Genomic DNA, 19,057 nt, shown 5'->3' on the forward strand with positions numbered 1-19,057 from the left:
GTTCGCGCTTTACAAATACTGGACATTTATATTTGCAGGCAGAAACTGTTTAATTTTCCACATTAACATTGTGGGTGGTTTTCGGGCATTTTGGGTATCGGAGCTCTTGAGGGGTAGGTGGATAAAGGTTTGAAATGGGAGGATGTTTGTTTTAGAAAGGATGGGCTAGAAATCCGTTTGCTTAAGTTCAAGATAGATCAACGGTCGAGGAGGTCTACAGTTCAGCTACAGTCCGAGGAGGGTCAGGTATGCCCAGTACCTTGAGGCACAAAACTCAAAGCACAGAATGACAGGCCAGGAGTCCCGAGGGGATAGTTTTCACTTATCACCTAGGGGGGGTCATGTGACTTCCTTCCAGCTATTGGCAGTTCTGAGGAAAGCTGTGGCGAGCATAGGTCTGGTGGCTGCATACTTTGGCACTCACTTTAGGATCGGGGCAGCTACGGAGGCAGAGTGGTCTAGGGAGTAAATAATGTGGTTAGGCAGGTGGTTGTCAGATTGTTATCAGCGGTACATTAGGAACAATGGAGGAGATGGGTGTGAAGCTTTATGAAAACACTGTGCTTTTTCTCTTTTAGGTTCAGTCCCTGGTCCTTTGGCTGCTGGCTTTTCGGTGTGGACATTCCTTCGTAACGTAATCATGGGCATAGCAGACAGAGGGAAGAATGCATGGGCTAGGAATATGGGTTTTCAGAAAAGCTCAGTTTCAATAGAATGGTGTGGGAAAGGGGGCTTGAGGAGGAAGGAGTTCCTGCCCAGGCTCAACCGGGATATGGTGAGGAACATTTTCCCTGACATTTTGATTATCTATTTAGGGGAGAATGACACAATACTGGAAAAGGGCCTGGCGCTGGTATGGTGCATGAAGCAGGATTTGAGAGAGGTAAAATTGCAATGGTCAGGGTGTTTCATGGCATGCACTGAGTATATTCCCAGGAGGTGTTAGAGAGGCACAGACAAGCCATCAGCCATAGATAATTTAGGGAGATTGCAGCATGTGGACCTGCGTTACGAGGAGGTTGAGTGTTTTAGGGCTGACGGAGTGCTTCTTTCTGAGTACGGTATGCAGCTATGCTTGTTGGCGTTAAGGGAGTTCTTGGTTAGGACTTTGAGGAGACAGGTGTGAATGGTTCTGGGGGGACAGGTAAAGTCAGTGAATGCCTTTTTCTGGTGGCGGTACGCCCACAGGGATTCAGGCCTTTACTTAAGTTTTTTTGTTAATATAAGCTAAGCAGGCAGAAAGGGAGGGTCTCAACAAACCCACACTGAAAGTCATGGAGTTAAACTGTTACGTCATGGGAATATCAAATTGAGCACAGGTTACTAAGTGCACTTAGGCTGGGGAGTTTAAAGGGAATGAGCAGAGAAGTACAATAAGTCATGAAGCTAAAGTTTGAAGGGGTATGTATATGGGGGATGGATTAAGGGAGGAGGGTAGGGAAATTAGGAGCTTGAATGTATAGTGAGGTTTTAGTTCTGGAAGGCCTTAGGCCGAGTATTGTTAGGTGATACACGCCTGTTTCAATAAAGTGGCCTTTTCCACACATACAATAGTCAGTGGTCTGTAATGTGCCCCATTTCACTCGGTTTGCCTTTTGTACATTGTGGCATGTTTTTTAGGGACGCAATATGCCTGATGTTTGCGACTGCAAAAAGGCTTTGTACATCTGGCCAAGAATCCTTAAAATTAGGGATTCTTGCATTTGCAGGTATGAAAGGCTACGATGTGTGCCTCAATGAAACAAACAAGGCACTAGTGGTGAATCTGTATGCCGCTGCCACTGAAGTTATACACGGAAAATAATGAAATTACTTTTACCCAACAAAATACTAACAAAGCAGTTTGCTCATTATATTCTGTGGCATGAGCTGTTAGCATCGGGAATTGCTAACAAAGACGTTTTCAGTACATCTCAACCACTGTCTTTTTTTCCAGTACAATTTTACAGACACCAGTAGTAAAATACAATTTCGCCAGAGCAGATTCTGACATACTGTATGGATTCCTTTTCACTCTTGAAATGCTTCATCTACTCTTTTTTTAATAGCTTCTCATGATAAAATAAAACTGATGTTATTTGTGCTCGAGGACACGATCTCAAAGCCCCACCCTGCTTGTATTGTTATAATATGAGCATGTTGCTTCATATATATTAATCTTTATTTTGCTTCCAGTGCAGCAGACAGCTGACTAGTTTTCTGGCAGCAGCGTGTCCATGAGACATGGAGAGTGTGTGCAATGTTAGTAAGTAATAGTGATTCTTTTTTTTTTAGATTGTAAAGTAGGGATACTATGAACTTTGTTAATGCTTGTTTATTTCTGGGTATCCCCTTGCAATCGATGAAATGTCGAATACCATTACGATTTTTAAATGGAGGCAAGTGAATTGATCCAAGGCCTTGAAGCGTGCCACTGACATAGATTCTACACAATTAATAGGTGCACCCAGATGTAGCATCGTCCCGCCTGACCCTTGCTTGGGACAGGACAGGCAAGCAGGAAGAGGAAGTGACGTCACAGGAAGTTACTAGTTTGTAAGTCAGTGTGAGGCTGGCAGGGAATAAAGAAGGAAGCAGAAAGCATACTCCTGTGTCGGTGTGGCATTTCCAAGAGCGCTGCGACAATGGCGACGAGGATGGGATGTCTATAAAAAACCCACAAGCAGCTCATCGCTCAGCCACCCAACGTGGCCGACCACCGAACCCTGCAGCAGAAACCAAAACTCCGCCAAAGCCACGAGGCACCAAACTGCTGCCCGAGTGAAGCGCTCACCGCCGCTGCCCAGGAGAGAAGAGCGCGAAGAAGCAAGAGCGCGTGTGCCGGAACAGCGCCCCAAGCAACCTGACCGCTGCCCGAGGAGAGAGAGACGCGTGTGTTAGAGCGCGCTCACCGCGTGCTCCCAGAAGTGTGCAGTCGGGCTCGCGCGGCACCGGAGAGCAGTGCCCGATCCCAAGCGCGACCGAGAAGTGAGGAGCCAGAGCCAGATGCAGCGCGTGGAGCGAGGGTGAGTTCAAACCCCGCCGCTTCCCTCACGCGCACCGCCTGCACAGCCCAAGACCGAGACACGAGGCATACTGTCCCGCGCGGCGGCCATTTTGAAGTCAGGCGCCCGCCTACAGGCAGAACCACGCACCCTCCATGGCGGCCATCTTAAAGTCAGGCGCCACTCGGCTCTGGGGGCAACATCAAGAATAAGCAGCAGCCAAGATAGAGAGCAGCTCAAGGAGCTACAAATAATATATAAAATACAGCGTGAGGCCAGAAATACGTAAATACAGCCGGGATAAAGCCTCACAAAGCCAGTCAGAGCCACTCAGAGCAAATCATTCGCAGATGTCCAACCAGGGCCCTGATAGCTCCTCAGACACTGCTAGCACAGCTCCTAATACATCAGGCGCGGCAAGGTCAGGAAGCCCAGCTCCCAGTACAGGAGGCCCAGCTTCTCCAACCAACGTGCCCACAATGGCGAATAACCCCATCGGAGCCTCATTCATGCACCAACCTCAGCCACTACCACTGACCCCGGGCAACAGTATGGGCCCATCGTGGAAAACCTGGAGTGAAGATTTTGAAGATTATATGGTTGGCTCCCTAGTGCAAGACAATAAGCAAAAACTTGTAGCTCTGAGAAACCTGATTGGTCCGGACATTGCACAAATCATCAAAGAACTACCCAACGCTGCAACAGCTACCTATGATGAAACCAAAGCTGCCCTTGACAGACGCTTTCTCCACAAACGCAACGTAGACTATGAGCGCCACACGTTCAACCTTGCCACGCAGGAGAAAGATGAATGCATGAGCGACTTCATCATGCGCATAAGAAGATTTGCACGATACTGCGACTTCGACAACTTCAAAACGGAGGATGCCTTGAGACTCAGCATCATTGACGGCTGCTCATCTGAAACCTTGCGCCGGAGACTCCTAAAAAAACGTATACACTAGAAGAAATTGAAGAACTGACAAGAATTAATGATCAAGCAGAGGACTACGCGAAGCGGATGGGGACACAGAAATCATCGGATCACAAAGACCACGCTCTGCGTATTCAGGCACATAGGTCCTCCAAGAGTACCAAGTCCACATCAAAATCTCACAGGTCTCAACCCTCACGTCGAAGCTCGCGACACACGAGATCCGCAAAAGCCACACCCACCTGCTATAGATGCGGACAGGACTACCCGCACTCAGGACAATGCCCAGCAATCGGGCAACGATGCCACCGTTGTGGAAGAGACAATCATTTTGAGATTGCATGTCAAGCCAAACAACCAAGTCACAGATCATCGACCAAAGGACATGAGCCACGTCATCACGCCCGAGCCATCAAAGAAAGGGGAAGAAGGTCCTCTAGCTCATCCAACTCCAGCACTCAGTCAGCTTACTCGCACCAATCAAGAGGTCGCTCCGGAAGTGGTCACCGCACCAGGCGTCAAGTGACAGAATCCTATCGGTCACGCAGAGACACCTCCAGTGAATCGCCATCGCGCACCCCCACATCGCAAGACAGTGATGAATACATATGTATGGTAACAGCCCCAGATCGTGATGAGTACATATGTATGGTTGCAGACCCGGACCGACTGAAGCGATATCCAAAACTCGACATCCTGATAGGAGACTATCCAGCAAAATTTGTTCTGGACTCTGGAGCCTCTTTGAACTATATCTGTGCTGTAGAACATCAAAACATGAAACACAAGCCCAAATTAGGACCGGCAGCTGTCCGCATATTTACGTGGATGTCACGCAAGCCACTGCCTTGTCTAGGCCGCTTCCGCACCACTCTCACGTTCAAGGACCGGACAATTGACGCCTACATCCATGTAGTGGAAGGACCTGATCTGGCAGACTGTCTGCTCAGTCTACCCACGGCGGAAAGACTCAAACTCGTAGAACTCCTCTACATGACGGAGGACACTCCTGACATCGTTGCGAAATTCCCCAACTTATTCAAAGGGCTCGGGAAGCTTAACCACTTCAAAGTAAAACTCCACATCAATGAACATGTGACACCCATTGCTCAACATCATAGGAAGGTGCCATTTCATCTACAAAAAGCCGTCGATGACGAACTCCAAGATCTACTTCGAACAGACATCATAGAACGCACGACGGGACCCACCCCTTGGGTATCGCCAGTCGTGGTAGTCCCTAAAAAAGGGCAGGACAACAAAGTCAGGCTATGTGTCGACATGCGTGCACCCAACACCGCCATTGAGCGAGAACGCCATCCTGGGCCGCATATCAGTGACATGATTACCAAACTCAATGGCGCCACGGTATTCTCCAAGCTCGACCTTAATAAAGGTTACCACCAGCTGGAGCTCCACGACAAGTCGAGATATATCACGACTTTTACCACGCATCAAGGCCTATTCCGCTACAAACGCCTGAACTTTGGCATTTCCTCGGCCGCCGAGATCTTCCAGGAGGCCATCAGGCGAGTCATCCAAGGCATCCCAAATGCCTTCAACTACAGTGACGATCTGCTGGTCTTTGGGAAGGACCAAACAGAACATGACACGGCCCTGGACAGAGTCTGTCATGCACTGATGACTGCAAACCTAACACTTAATGCCAGCAAGTGTGAATTCCACAAAGACACCTTAAAATGTTATGGACGCATCTTCTCGAAGGAGGGCATGAGACCAGACCCCGAGAAGGTAGCAGCCCTGGCTGATACTCAGAAGCCCCGAGATGTCACAGACCTATGCTCTTTCCTTGGCATGGCAAGCTATTGCGCGCGTTACATCCGCGACTACGCCACGATCAGCTACCCGCTGCGGGAACTTACTCGTCAAGGTCAGCCATTCGAATGGACGGACGCGTGCCAGCACGCATTCTCTGTGATCAAACAAGCTGTGGGGTCAGCCATCAACTTGGCGTACTTCGACACGAAAAAGAAGACTGAAATCACGGTAGACGCCAGTCCAGTGGGCCTGGGTGCCATTCTAGCCCAATACCGCGAAGACTCAGACCAGCGACACATCATCGCCTACGCAAGCCGCAGTCTCACGGATACCGAAAAAGCGTACTCCCAGCCGGAGAAAGAAAGCCTAGCTGTGGTGTGGGCGTGCGAACACTTCCACCTCTTTGTCTACGGAAAGCATTTTACGATCATCACGGATCATCAGGCACTCATTACAATTTTTGGTAACCCCAATGCAAAAATGCCACCACGCATTGAGCGGTGGGGCCTGCGCCTCCAAGACTACGTCTTCTCCATCATCCACAAACCTGGGAAAGCTGAGAACCCAGCTGATTTCATGTCAAGGCATCCGCTGGCAAGTGCCCGTTCTGCAGTTTCTGTGGCTGACGAATATCTCCACTTTGTTGTCGACGCAGCATGTCCTCCCACTGTTCCTGTTGAGGCCATCCAGGAGGCATCCGCACTTGACCCCCTCGTCCAAGCTGTGATGACCCGCATTCGCACAAACTCATGGAGGGACATGAAACAGTCCTCCTCTGACTCAGCTCAGCTTCGACAAGACCTGGCCGCATTCCAACGGGTACGCGAGGAACTCTCCATCAGTGACAATGGTCTCCTTTTAAGAGGGGGGAGAATCGTAATTCCACTTAAACTGCGCCAAGGGGTCATCAACCTGGCACATGAAGGACACAGAGGCATCAATGCAACTAAGAAAGCTCTGAGAGAACGAGTCTGGTTCCCCACCCTTGATTACATTGTAGAGACAACCCTGAAAGACTGTATCACATGCCAAGTAGTCAGCCGGGAAGAACCGCCAGCACCGTTACAAATGTCAGAGCTGCCGGACGGAGTATGGCAACAAATTGCGGTCGACTTCTTTGGCCCACTACAATCAGGACAGTACATCATTGTTGCCATGGATGAATACTCCCGTTTCCCATTCGCACAACTGATATCATCTACTCGAGCAACGACAGTGATCCCAGTGCTTGATGAGATATTTGCAGCCTGGGGCATCCCACTGCGAGTAAAAACAGACAATGGACCTCCCTTCAACGGCCATGAGTTCACAAACTTTGCAACCCATCTCAACTTCAAACACCAGAAAATCACTCCGCTGTGGCCACAGGCAAATGGCATGGTGGAGCGATTTATGGGGACACTAAAGAGGGCAATCCAGCAAGCAGAACTGACTCACCGAGATATCCAACAGACATTAAATGAAGTACTAAGAGCGTATCGAAACACGCCGCACAACACTACTGATCAGTGCCCAGCCACTGTAATGCTAGGAAGAACACCTCGAACAAGACTGCCCATGCTGAATGAAACTCCTCAACAACGAAATGTCACGGTTGATCACAACACCCTCGTGGAAATCGATCACACCAAGAAGCACAGAATGAAGACATATGCTGATCAACGCAGACACGCCAAAGACTCTAACATACAAGAAGGAGACTGGGTGATAGTGCGAAGTGATCGGCGAGCCAAAGCAGACAGTCGATATCTCGACACTCCCATGCAAGTCACCAAGAGGAAAGGAACCATGGTCACAGCCAAAGCTGACCACAAGCAAATAACGAGAAACATCTCACACTTTAGAAAATGCAACCGGCGCAGCCGCCATGAGACCATGTCAAATCTACCCTCAAGTGACTCCTCCAATCAGAGTGACAACAGTGACCAAAGCCACCACAGTCCCATGCGAATGGTGGAAATCACAACTCACCACAGTCCAGCACCAAGACACAGAGAACGGCCGCAACGTCTGATAAGAAAACCTCGACGTCTGGTCGAAGAGATATAGAGGAAGTGAGACTTTGCAAAACAGGGGAGATGTAGCATCGTCCCGCCTGACCCTTGCTTGGGACAGGACAGGCAAGCAGGAAGAGGAAGTGACGTCACAGGAAGTTACTAGTTTGTAAGTCAGTGTGAGGCTGGCAGGGAATAAAGAAGGAAGCAGAAAGCATACTCCTGTGTCGGTGTGTCATTTCCAAGAGCGCTGCGACACCAGGATACCCTACTTAGTTAAGGATTCTGCTTCTGAGACGAGCTTCAAAGGTCAGTAGTATCAATTCTGACGAAACACTGAGTGAGCGTGTAACCTGCTTAATGCACTTTTATTTTCTTACAGCATTGTTGTGGTTTGCATATTCTTAGAATGTATTATGTCATTGCATGCTCTAGAGCATGATATGTATTGACTCTGTGTTCGTGGTCCACCTGATTTCCCTTACTGCTGCGGAACCGGACACACCTGCTTCCTGTTTGGGTTATTACATGGAATAAACCCTTTTAATTATCGGTGGACTTCGTATGTTATTGGAAGATCACACTATAAGCATTTATTGCCGGACCCTTCAATAGATGTATTCAATTAGACCCTAGTTAATTGTGTACACTTAAACACAGATCTTAAAGTAGTAATCATATTTGGCATACTTTTACCTTTATTGGTTGAGGTGAAATGTACAACTTCAAGTCACATTGCATTTCTAGAACTAGAACCAGTACCAGTGCTGCGAGGATCGAATAATGCCAGTACATCGCCGTCTATACATTTGTAACAAGACAACCTAGGTAAGCATTAGATGTAATTCTGCATGTTATCTTGAAAAATGATATCTATGATTCAAATTATTACCAAAAACACCCCAAGGATTCATTTACGTTGACCAAACAACCCACCAAAGCTTAATATTTCTTGGCCAGCTCCAAATTTCAAGCCTGTCTTTTAAGAAAGCAAAGGCAGAGTTTATTGACACGCACTTAACGCACCAACTAATATTTGCTAAGAACACATATTTCAGTGGTGTCATTTTATTCACTATTTCCAAAAAGATAGATATTCAACACACTTACCAAAATTCATTCTTTCCTGTGGGTTCTCTTGCATAGGCTCTAGGATATTTAAAGGTGTAGCCAACTTAAAATCTATAGAAAAACAAAGACTACAATAAATATTCATTGTTTAACAGCTTGTGTGTTTTCGCTGTTAAATGCATATTTCTGCTTAGGGTTTTTTGATCGTCACATCTTTTCCACTGTTTTGGAACACCTTTAGTGAAATTGGGGCGCCTTTTATGTTGTCAAGACGAGCGGCTCAGTATTTAACCTGTGTCCCTCTCAATCTCCAGAATTACTGATTCCAGAGGTCCCACTCTCTTCGAGTGGCAGGATTACCAAGAATTTCATTTTTATGGGGTTTTATGTGGTTGTTCCCGCGCAATTTCTCCCCTATACATCGGCCAGATCTCCCCCCTTTAAACAGGGGGAGTCTCCTGATGAAGTACCCCAGACTAGATGATGCAGGTAATTCACGTTACTGTTGCCCTATGGCATTTCGTGTTACTGACCTCATAGAAATGTTCAGGCCACCTGTAGTTAGGGCCATAGAGGAGTGATTGAGCAGGACGTGCATACAATGTACAAGAATGATTGGAAGCAGTCCTGGCAGAAGTGGTCATAGTGTGTAACACAGCTTCTTCGTCTAGCTGAGGAAGACTGTTGAAGTGACCCGCAGGTCCCTGGCAGTTGCAGGAGCACAGAGCAATGCGTATTTTACGGATGTATGACGTTACAACGCATATTTTTACAACGCCTACCTTTACATCGCAAGTTTTACAACGCATACCATTACAACGCATAATGCTTTTGGGCGCTGGATAGTGAATAGTTTAATTTACTATTCCAACTCCAGTCCCCGTGGACACTAGGGAAGGTTATTGGATAGTAAATTAACCTATTCCCTATCCTAGAGTGCCCCCAAGCGATATGCGTTGTAATTGTTTGCGTTGTAAAAGTTGCGTCGTAATGGTAGTGCGTTGTAAAAGTTTCGTTGTAAAGGATGTTTCCCGTGTTTTACAGCATACGGGCCTGCAGGAGCCAATCCAAGTACTCAGGTATTGCGCTGCCCTGCTTCCAGAGGTCAGCTAGTGCAAGCATAGAATTAGAAGTGTATCTGCTGGGAGGAAGCTCCAGAGCAGCGGATATCCCTTCAAGTTCTGAATCCTGGCTGGAAAGATTCAGTTGTGGGCAGGAGCCACACTTGAGATAACTTCTACCACGTGAAACTGCAGTTAATTTGAAGCAGCTAGTCATAGGCAATGGCGTTGGGCCCCGGCCTGTTTAAGTCTACAGCGTGGGCCATTGCCCAACTTGTCTTCAGTTAGAAACCTTCAGATATAAAGATTGGCAAATGTAAATTGAGTAGATTAGTAAGTAGTTGAGAAACAAATGAGGCGATCTGACGTCAAATCTAGAGGATGTTATGGTGGCACAACTGCAGGGGAACAAACAGAAAATGATGCACTGTAGTTGGACCAGAATTAATTTCCATAGAAACTTTGCTTCCTGCATAAAAACGATCCTGAGAGGCATTTCCCTCTTTCTATGTGTGCTGCAGAATGCAGCACGTTTGTAAAGATGAAAAACGAGGAGAAATAAAGACATATTTCCTCTTTATCCCTCACTTGAGACAAGATGTACCATTTTGACGCATTTCCAGGTAAAACAGTAATGTTGGATTGGGGAATGTGCCGAAATCCATGGGTAGATGCGTGGGAGCACCAGTGCTCCACCCATGGAACGCTGCCCTGCTGCAGAGTAATGCAAGGCAGCGGTTTAGGCTGCCTTGCACCACTCTAGTTTTATCGAGCTACGCAGGGCCATGCAAGGTGACCTTGGTTGGCTTGATAAATCTCACTTAGATTTTGTGCCGCCCGTGTGTCCTCGTGCGGGGCGCAAGGTCGACCCAAAACCTTGATAAATACCCCCCCTGATTTTGAGTGGGATTCCTATCACAAACGTATGGGATATCCCATAGGCTGTTTTAGAAGTGCATTATTTCCTATGACACTTGTATTATGGCAGCCAGGATACACGTTATGTTTGTGATGAAGTATCCCATTTGCTAGAATCCAAACCAAGCCCTAAATGTGCTCCTGATTAACTGCTTATTGATTGGGTCTGTATTTTTGTGAAAACAGATCCTCAAAGAAATTACTTTTTAGTAACTGGAAAAGAAAGGAAAATAATTGTGAGGGTTTCTGCTTATCAACCTTACACACGTTCAGTGATTCCCCAAAATAAATAATTTTATAAAGGAATATAATACATTAGAAATTGAGTAATGTGATGCTATCAGGTTTGATTCAGCATTGATTTGATCTGCATCTGAATAAAGAGGCATACATTTGTTACCAATTTTGCCATTTGTTAATCACGTGATAGGATAACTTCTTGTCATATCCTAAAAGCAGAATATAAGATCACAGTATTAAAAAAACAATCTTGCCTTTCATGTCAGTGTTGCTATCTGCGTCGTACCTGTTGTGTTGATGAAAACGTAAGTGGCTCGAAAACCTTTGTACACTTCACTCTTATCTGTTGTAAAAGTAATGCGCATCAAGTTGCTCGTACTTATCACCGCTGGCGGAACCTCCGACCCGCACAAGGTAACTAAAAATGAAAATACCCCAAAATAAGCATTAACAATGAAGTCTAAGGAATATAAACCAAATCGTTTTGAGAATTGAGATGTTATATTACAAAAATAGTATTGCATAAAAATTCCAAGGTTTCAAGAGTATTTGTTGGATATTTAAATCTTATACTAAATGTAATATGATTTCTTTTTTTTAAAGACGATGTGATAGCTGTTTATTAATGAGTAGCTCATACAAATACCAGAGCAAACCTCTCTAATTTTCACTTCTGCCACCACTCATGTGTACTCCACTTGCCTAGTCCCACATTCCACTGACGGCTGTGATCTTTAAAAAGTGTTATGTTAAATGTTATATCGATGTGTTTGGCGCACCAATCCCCCTGTGGTGGGTGTAATCCCGGCCCTCTCTTCCAGGAAGCGAGCAAACTCCACTTCTAATAGGAAGGTTCGTAAGGGATCTTCCCACAAGAACATTTTGAAACAATAGGCGAAAATATTGTATTTTGAATACCAATTTTCATAATCTGCTCAAAAACCAAAAAGGCACTCACTAAATATTGAAGTACTTTCATGGTGTGCCAAGTCACTATCTTGTTATAATTTGGTTTCAGTTATTCCCATTCACTTTGGTTAGTCATTTGCACTCGCATTTTCGCTGTCACTCACTGACACCTATCTCACTTACTTCCCATTACTTGCTCTCTCTCTCTCTCTCTTACACACAGTCGTAGTCACGCACACAACATTTCAGAGTTTGTTTTCATTTTACTTAACTCAGCAGTCTTTCTTGTCCACTTGCTTCAGCTGCTAGTGCAGGGTAGATCCTCTGGCAGGACCATGCCTTCCTCCAGCACTGAAGCCGGAAGCGGAAAGCTGGAGTGTCCACAGTGATGTGTAGGCTGCAGCTTTCAGTTTTTGCCTTTTCACCTCAATCTGGGTAGTGTGGGTCAGTAAGGCTCCCGAGGAGGCAGCCTGATTGATGGCTAGCACTGGGCACTGCAAGACTGAAGCCTAACGCCCACATTGCTCCCTGTACCAGTGATACTGCTGTGCCCCTCTAATAAAGAGACTCTGAGATGCGGCAGCCCCTAAGGCCAGGGCTGGGAACTTTACGAGCCCTAGACAATAGGGCTGATCGAAGGTGCGTTTGAACCAGTTAACACACAGATTTACTATCTGTTTGCAGCAAGTGTTGCCTTTCTTTTATTATACCTGTAGTGAATAGTATACTACTACTCATTATAGGTTTAAAAAAAAACATGATAGAAATAAAGAAGCCAGTGCACCAATTCCCCTATGAACGGGACAGTCACCTTTAAATTCGGTTATTTTATACGTAAAAGCAGTTGTGAGTGAAAATAATTGGAATGTTTTAATGTAGAAAGGGTAGCAGCTCACGGGCCAACAATGAGGAGTTTGAGCGATGTAATGCCATCAATAGTGTTCTATTAAAATAGAGAGTATGTTAAGCAATTCCCCAAAGGTGACCTGATACCGATACATCAAAGCAAAAGTAGGTATTGCATAATCAGGACACAACCCTGCCCTCTCACTAAACTTATTCAGTTTATTTAGGAGTCCACATTCCTTCATCCTTGGCAGCTAAATGTTCGATACAAGTTGTATGCAGGTGACAGTTTTTTTTGTCCGATTTAAAGAAACCTATGTGATTTGAAAGTCTTGTTCAACAGTGATCGGTTTTTTACCCCAAAAATGCATTCTTACACGAAGCAAGCTTTCCACCATCTACTTATGCTTAAAAGCATAATCCCCTTCGACTCCTCTACTAAAAAAATGCATTACTACTCTTTACACCAGTGAAATCGTTCCTGGGATATCGCAATAACCTGCACACTGGCCCCCATCAGAATAACTTAGGCAAAGTAAAAGGGCTCTAAAACCCTGCAGCACTACTCTTAATTGGATGAAGGTGTTATTAACTCATCAAACATATCCTAAAGGTTCTACAATTGCTGGCCCTCAAGGAGGGGTTCACAATGTAAGACACTTTGTATAGTCTGTATATCCCCCATATGCTCACATGAACTAATCCAAGTTCTTTCCGCTTCTCCTACCCTCCTGAGATTTGCCTCCTTGAACCAGCTTGCTGTTTGTCAAATTTGGTGAAATACTATTTTATGCACACGCTTCAATGTCACGGAACTCTGCACTGCTCTTCTTGAAACTCAAAGAGGATTTCTAGGGTTTAGGAAAAGCCTTAAAAAGTACCTCTTTAGACTACCTTAAGCTATTCAGACCTGATCACATCATTTACTCCTTCTAGTCTAGTACTTGCCCATTCGTCGGTGAGGAGATTGAGAGTGGCTTCCAACCACCCAGATTTACTCAAGCCTCCTCCAGCTTCCCTTCAATTGCATGGTTATATTTGGAAACGGGGTGGAAGACTATGCGATGTGCTGGTGGTGTTTATCCTGTACAGTACTAGTTAATAAGTACTTACAAGCCTGCGACCCAGATCGTTAGCTTAATCGTTTTATATGTGACGTACGGGTGCCGGATTAGTCTCTCATCACCAGTTTTCCATGTATGCTAGGCCTCCGTTTGAAGCTGTGAAGCTTGCTTCGATTTCCTATACCATGCTTCCAGCATGTCTGCGGTGGGGGTGGAAAACCCAATTAGTGACCTGCACCCGATCAGCACCCTCCATTTCTAGGCAGAGTCCAGATGTTGCGTACTAGCGCATCCAGGAGTGTGTCGCATTGGCCATTTTGGATCAGCATGGAGCATCTACTTCAACACAGGCCTTGGCCACGTGCAGAAGTCCAGCACGTCGGCCATCTATATTGGAGACTCTTTGTGTGTCGGCCATTCTAGATTGGCCTCACCTGTAACGTACTGGAAGCCATTTTTAGGTCGAGTCTAGGCAGCGCACATGCGTTGTCTGCAAGTAATGATGTAGGTACAATCTGGGTTTTGACCAAGTCCACTGATTGCCATTGGTTCTTTGTTTTGGCAGTCGGAAATGCTGCCTTTTATTGGTGCTTTGTCCCTCCTTTGGGTGCTTGGTTCCTTCCCAGGTGATTTTACTAAGTGATCCTTTTGGTTGGCCATCACAAAGCTTCCTCGCAATGAGTCCTACTGTCCACCTGTACCATATACTTGACATGTCCTGTGTACATTTAGCACCCTTTACTAGGGACTTGTAGGTAAATTAAATGTACCAATCAGGTGTAGGACAATTTTACCAGGTTTTAAGGGGAGTGCACAAGCAATTTACCAATAATGAGCAGAGGAAAGTGCTCAGAGTCCTAAAATTTCACAAAATCTCTTTTCAAGGAAGACAAAAATCCAAGTGACCCTGCAGAAAGGGCCAGGTCAAACACACACCTAACTCTAACTCTAAGAAATTAACTTGTGCTGCTGGCATCCTTAAATTCTCTTTTAATTGAGCCAAAAGCACTAGATACCTCTCCTTTAACACATATCTTGCCTCTGTGTCTCAGCCCTTCCAGGTAATCGTGATGCCAAATCAACCTATGCCTCTGCCAGCATTCAAGAGTCCTACATGACCACCCACCAAACTTTATACTGATCTCTTTTTTACTGAAACCATTTTTTCTGGCTATCGGACTCTGCACACTTTATTCCTACCAACCAATGGTAAAGTGTTTGTGCTCTCCTTTCTAAATACATTACAATAAGCACTCTCCTATTCAGCACATTGAATTTACTTTTAAGTTCTTAGTATATGGCACAACATGTACCCACAGCCTGTAGATTAAATGTTACCAGTGGGCTGCAGCTATCATTATGCCACCCAAAAAGTAGCACTGTAAAGCATGTCTCCAGGCCTTTAATTGCAACCCGGATGAGCAGTTTCAAACTGGCATGTATACCAGGCACAACAGACCTTTTACCAAGCCTAAACCTCTCCTTCGTCATACTTATAAGTCACCTCTAAGGCAGGCCCTAAATGTCCATGGGGCAGGTTGCTTCGTTTTAAAAAAAAATAGGACAGGTATATGTTGGGTCCTTTCTTTGTGTCTTCATGGAATCTTCCTACATCCATGTTCCCTGCGTGAAACATGGAATGTGGGGGCTCAGGCAGTTGCTGCCTGGGAGTTGACGGGACTGGTCAATAATAAAGAGGCTCTAACTTACCCGGAGTCTGCCTCTTCTTTTCATTGGCGACGATTTGGCCAGTCCTGCTCTCCTGTTCCCGTGTTGTTTCGTGCTAGACTTCTTCCCTCCATCGTGTGAGTGCTGCCCAGGTTCGACTCCAGTGTCGCATCTATGCTGCTTTTAAATTCTGCTGTCCTGGAGGTCAAGTTTGCGAGCTGTCGGCATATGTGAGTGGCAATTTCAAGAAGAGAGGCGTCGTTTTGACTCAATCCACAACCTCCCAGTGATGTATAGAAGTGGGCTCGAGCTTCTGCTGACTTCGTCATCTGTGCCCTAATTCCTTTAGAAACGTCGTTGAAACCAACCTTGACAAGCTCTAATTCCTAATGAAAAAACGTCTTCTTTTCAGTATATTTAATGTTTTACAATGTCTGGGTGTGAAAACCCCCCAAAGTAGTTTTTTACTGTGGCAAGGCTGGCTCTCCCATATGAAAACACTGGGCTACATTATAACAACTTATAATTATTTACTTTAGTGTGGGAGCAGCTGGAAAACTGGTTTGAGGACTCATTTTAATAGTAACTTATAAACCAACTTAATGGTCAAATCAGATTTTATATGATTATTTTAGGCATCAAACTTGCCAGTTTTCTACCTACGGCAGCCAGAATAGAGAAAAAACGGAATCATAGTAGGGCAGCGCCTCAAGAGGAGTCATGACTTGGTGAATGACCCAAAGAGTCAGAGGCTGTTTAGAGCCAGGTCTTCTGTAGTTTACTGAAAAAGGGATTCAGAATCAGTGTGTCCGAACTGAATGGCAAGATGGGTCCAAGCCTTAGTCCCAAAGAAAATGAAGGATCTGCCCGCTTTAGTCTTGAGCCTAAAATGTGGAGGCTTAAGAAGGTTAGCAGACGACGATCTCAGAATCCGAGTGGTAGTGAAATGAGTAAATCCGGTGATTAGGTACTTTGGTCTGTAGGCTCTAAAGTTGAGCGGAAAATTTAAAACAGAACCCTCTTGTGTATTGGCAGCCAATGGAGTGTTTTAAGAGCTGCTGCTGATGATGAACAACGTAGCAGTTTCAGCACCAGCCTAGCAGCTGTGATTTGTACTACCTGTAGCTTGTGCTGAATTAGTTTGGTGGTACCTACGTATGGACTATTGCAATAGTACCATTTGGACATAATCAATGCAAAAGCCACTCTTTTTCGTGCTGAAATGATTTTATTAATGTAAAACACATTCCTACCGCTGCCAAAGCTTGTGGGTGGAATGATAAGAATCAGATTTCACACAGCCCCTCCTCCACTCACAGAGATTTTAATCAATGTAGTCCTGCTCCACTCCCACGCAGCTACTATAGCCCCCCAATATCCCAATACTCTGTGGCCACCGATATGCTTTCCTCTCGAGATGGGGGCCTCAGTAGGTACCCGCGAGAAGCAGGCTGTAGTCCAAGAAGCCTTGGCAGGGGCAGGTGATCATGTTCTCCTGGAGCCACGCACCCCTATTCTTCCCTCCACTCTCTACTACGCCAAGGGAAGATGGCACACAATCGTGCTAGGCAGGCATCTCAGCCCGTGTAGAGGCTGCTGTTGACAAGACAGGCATGGGTCCTCCCAAACGTGGTGAGCTAGATAAGTGGCGCATCGACGCACCGTTCCTCAAAGGAACCTCAGGAGGAGGCAGCTGCAGGACGAGCTGCACCCCGGGAGGCAAGTTGCCTCAGTCGGTGTGGCTCCTGTTCAATTTGCTCCCTTCTCCCATTTTTTCGATGTATGTTTGGACTTAATCATGTTTTTGGAGCTCAAAATCCTCCAGTTCTTCCAGTGGATCAGGGATCGGATCTGCAGCCTGAGCAGACACATTATACTTCACTGCAAAAAGGTCGGAGCTTGATGTTCCAAGACGTTTTGCCCACCAAATATGCAAATTTGTAGGAGAACCCTAACGTATTCAAAGGTACTGACATTGCTCTCAAACTTTTAGGGCCTCTTCTACAGATCTAAGCCATGGGGGATACAGGCTTCTTTATCCCTCCTTCTTCATGTCACAAACAAATTTGCTTATTACAAAAAACAGTGGACCCTAGTAGTTTGGGTGATCAAGGTAAGGATAGACACAAACTGGAATAGTATTTATGTCCTTTGTCCAGCCGGACAGGAATTTATTTGGCGATGCACACAATCAGAAAGTAATGTCAAGTTGGCACAGCCCGTGACCCACAGTGAACAAGACAAAACAACAAGTATAGGCAAGAGCGAGCAAATCGGTCTGTATACTTACAATCAGTGAACAGACTTGATTGTAGTTTGAGTGACCATTGTACATAGTATTCACAAGCAAATTCAGTACATATGATCCTATTGTGTCGACGACGTTTCCATGCCGAAAAACAAGATAAATGGCATCAGCTTCAGGACAAATATATGAATCATGTTTGTCTTGGAATTATAAACAATTGCCTTTCATGCTACATACAAATGACATTAGTGGGAAAAAATGAGGGATAGAAGGGAAAAAAACACAATGTAATTACGTGGCCAGGCATGTTTAAAACAAAAACGACACGGTGGTGCATTTTACTATTCGCACATCAAGGACCGTTCTTTGCTGGCATGCTTAGTGCTGGAGCAATGATGTCAACCTGTGCACTTAAACATCGGTGCAGTGAGTTCGGCACAGATGGCGAAAAAGGAAGGAGAAGTGATGGCGCAGTGCGACATGGTGTTGGAATTAAAAAGCCCGAGTTCCTAATGGGAACCAGTTCAGAGAAGGGGCGATTAAAAAAGCAAAACGTTGCATATGGCGCAGTGCGAGACTGTATCCAGAATAGAAGTGAGAGGGTCCAGAGTGACTGGTGCATTAACGATAACTAAACAGTGTTGGATACAGGGTTGTCTATACATGGAGCAGTTTTATGTAACCTGCATGGTGACATATGAAGGTATTATCACAGCAGATCCTAATCAGGTATACAATTGTCTATACAGTGACCAGTATTATGTGAATGGCGCGGTAGCATTCGGGGAGAAAGTTAATATCAAGGCTAGTCCTTAAGGCGTGGACAATTATCTCTACAGTGAGCAAGTTTGTGTAAAAGGCGCAGTGATAAAAGTGGAGAAGGGTATTACCAAGACTAGTACATGTTGAGAGAGGTGGATCGATTTGGACCTATGGAGAAGGTGGCCTGGATAAGTATTGTGCAGTCATGGTAAATTGAGCGTTAGAAAAATGAGCAGAGAATACTTACCAATGATAGCGTGTATTTCAGATTATCCCGCTTTTGAGTCAATTAGCCTATCCAGATCACGGCTCGCTGGGGAAAGGGATCATGGGCTCAGTAAAAAATGTGTGACAGGGGGGCTGGGGTAAGGTTAAGCGGGTTGGGGTGGGTGTACTTACAGTTGTGCCGGTTGCAGAATCGCAGGACGCGGCATCTCTGGCGGGGATCGCTGTTAGGCTGTTCTATCGGAGCCGGCTAAAAAGACATGTGGTCTGGAAAAATAGAGAAGGGACTAGCGCTGACTGTGTGGTGGCCATGTTGGAATGGCAGTCATGCAATTAGTACGTGGTGGCCATCTT

The 19,057-nt window shown here is 45.6% G+C and overlaps 1 protein-coding gene across 1 annotated transcript in view; it reads right to left on the reverse strand.

The window, feature by feature from the left end:
* OVCH2 (ovochymase 2) overlaps positions 1 to 19,057 on the reverse strand; it is a 996,115-nt gene that overhangs the window by 265,974 nt on the left and 711,084 nt on the right. Inside the window, exons 14-15 of the mRNA XM_078680899.1 lie at positions 11,268 to 11,399; positions 8,802 to 8,873 (exon numbers count right to left, since the gene is read on the reverse strand). Coding sequence (XP_078537025.1) covers positions 8,802 to 8,873; positions 11,268 to 11,399 — 204 coding nt within the window. The remainder of the gene's footprint in view (positions 1 to 8,801; positions 8,874 to 11,267; positions 11,400 to 19,057) is intronic.

Source organism: Lissotriton helveticus, chromosome 3_1, assembly GCF_964261635.1.
Source record: "Lissotriton helveticus chromosome 3_1, aLisHel1.1, whole genome shotgun sequence".
NCBI classification, from domain to species: Eukaryota; Metazoa; Chordata; class Amphibia; order Caudata; family Salamandridae; genus Lissotriton; species Lissotriton helveticus.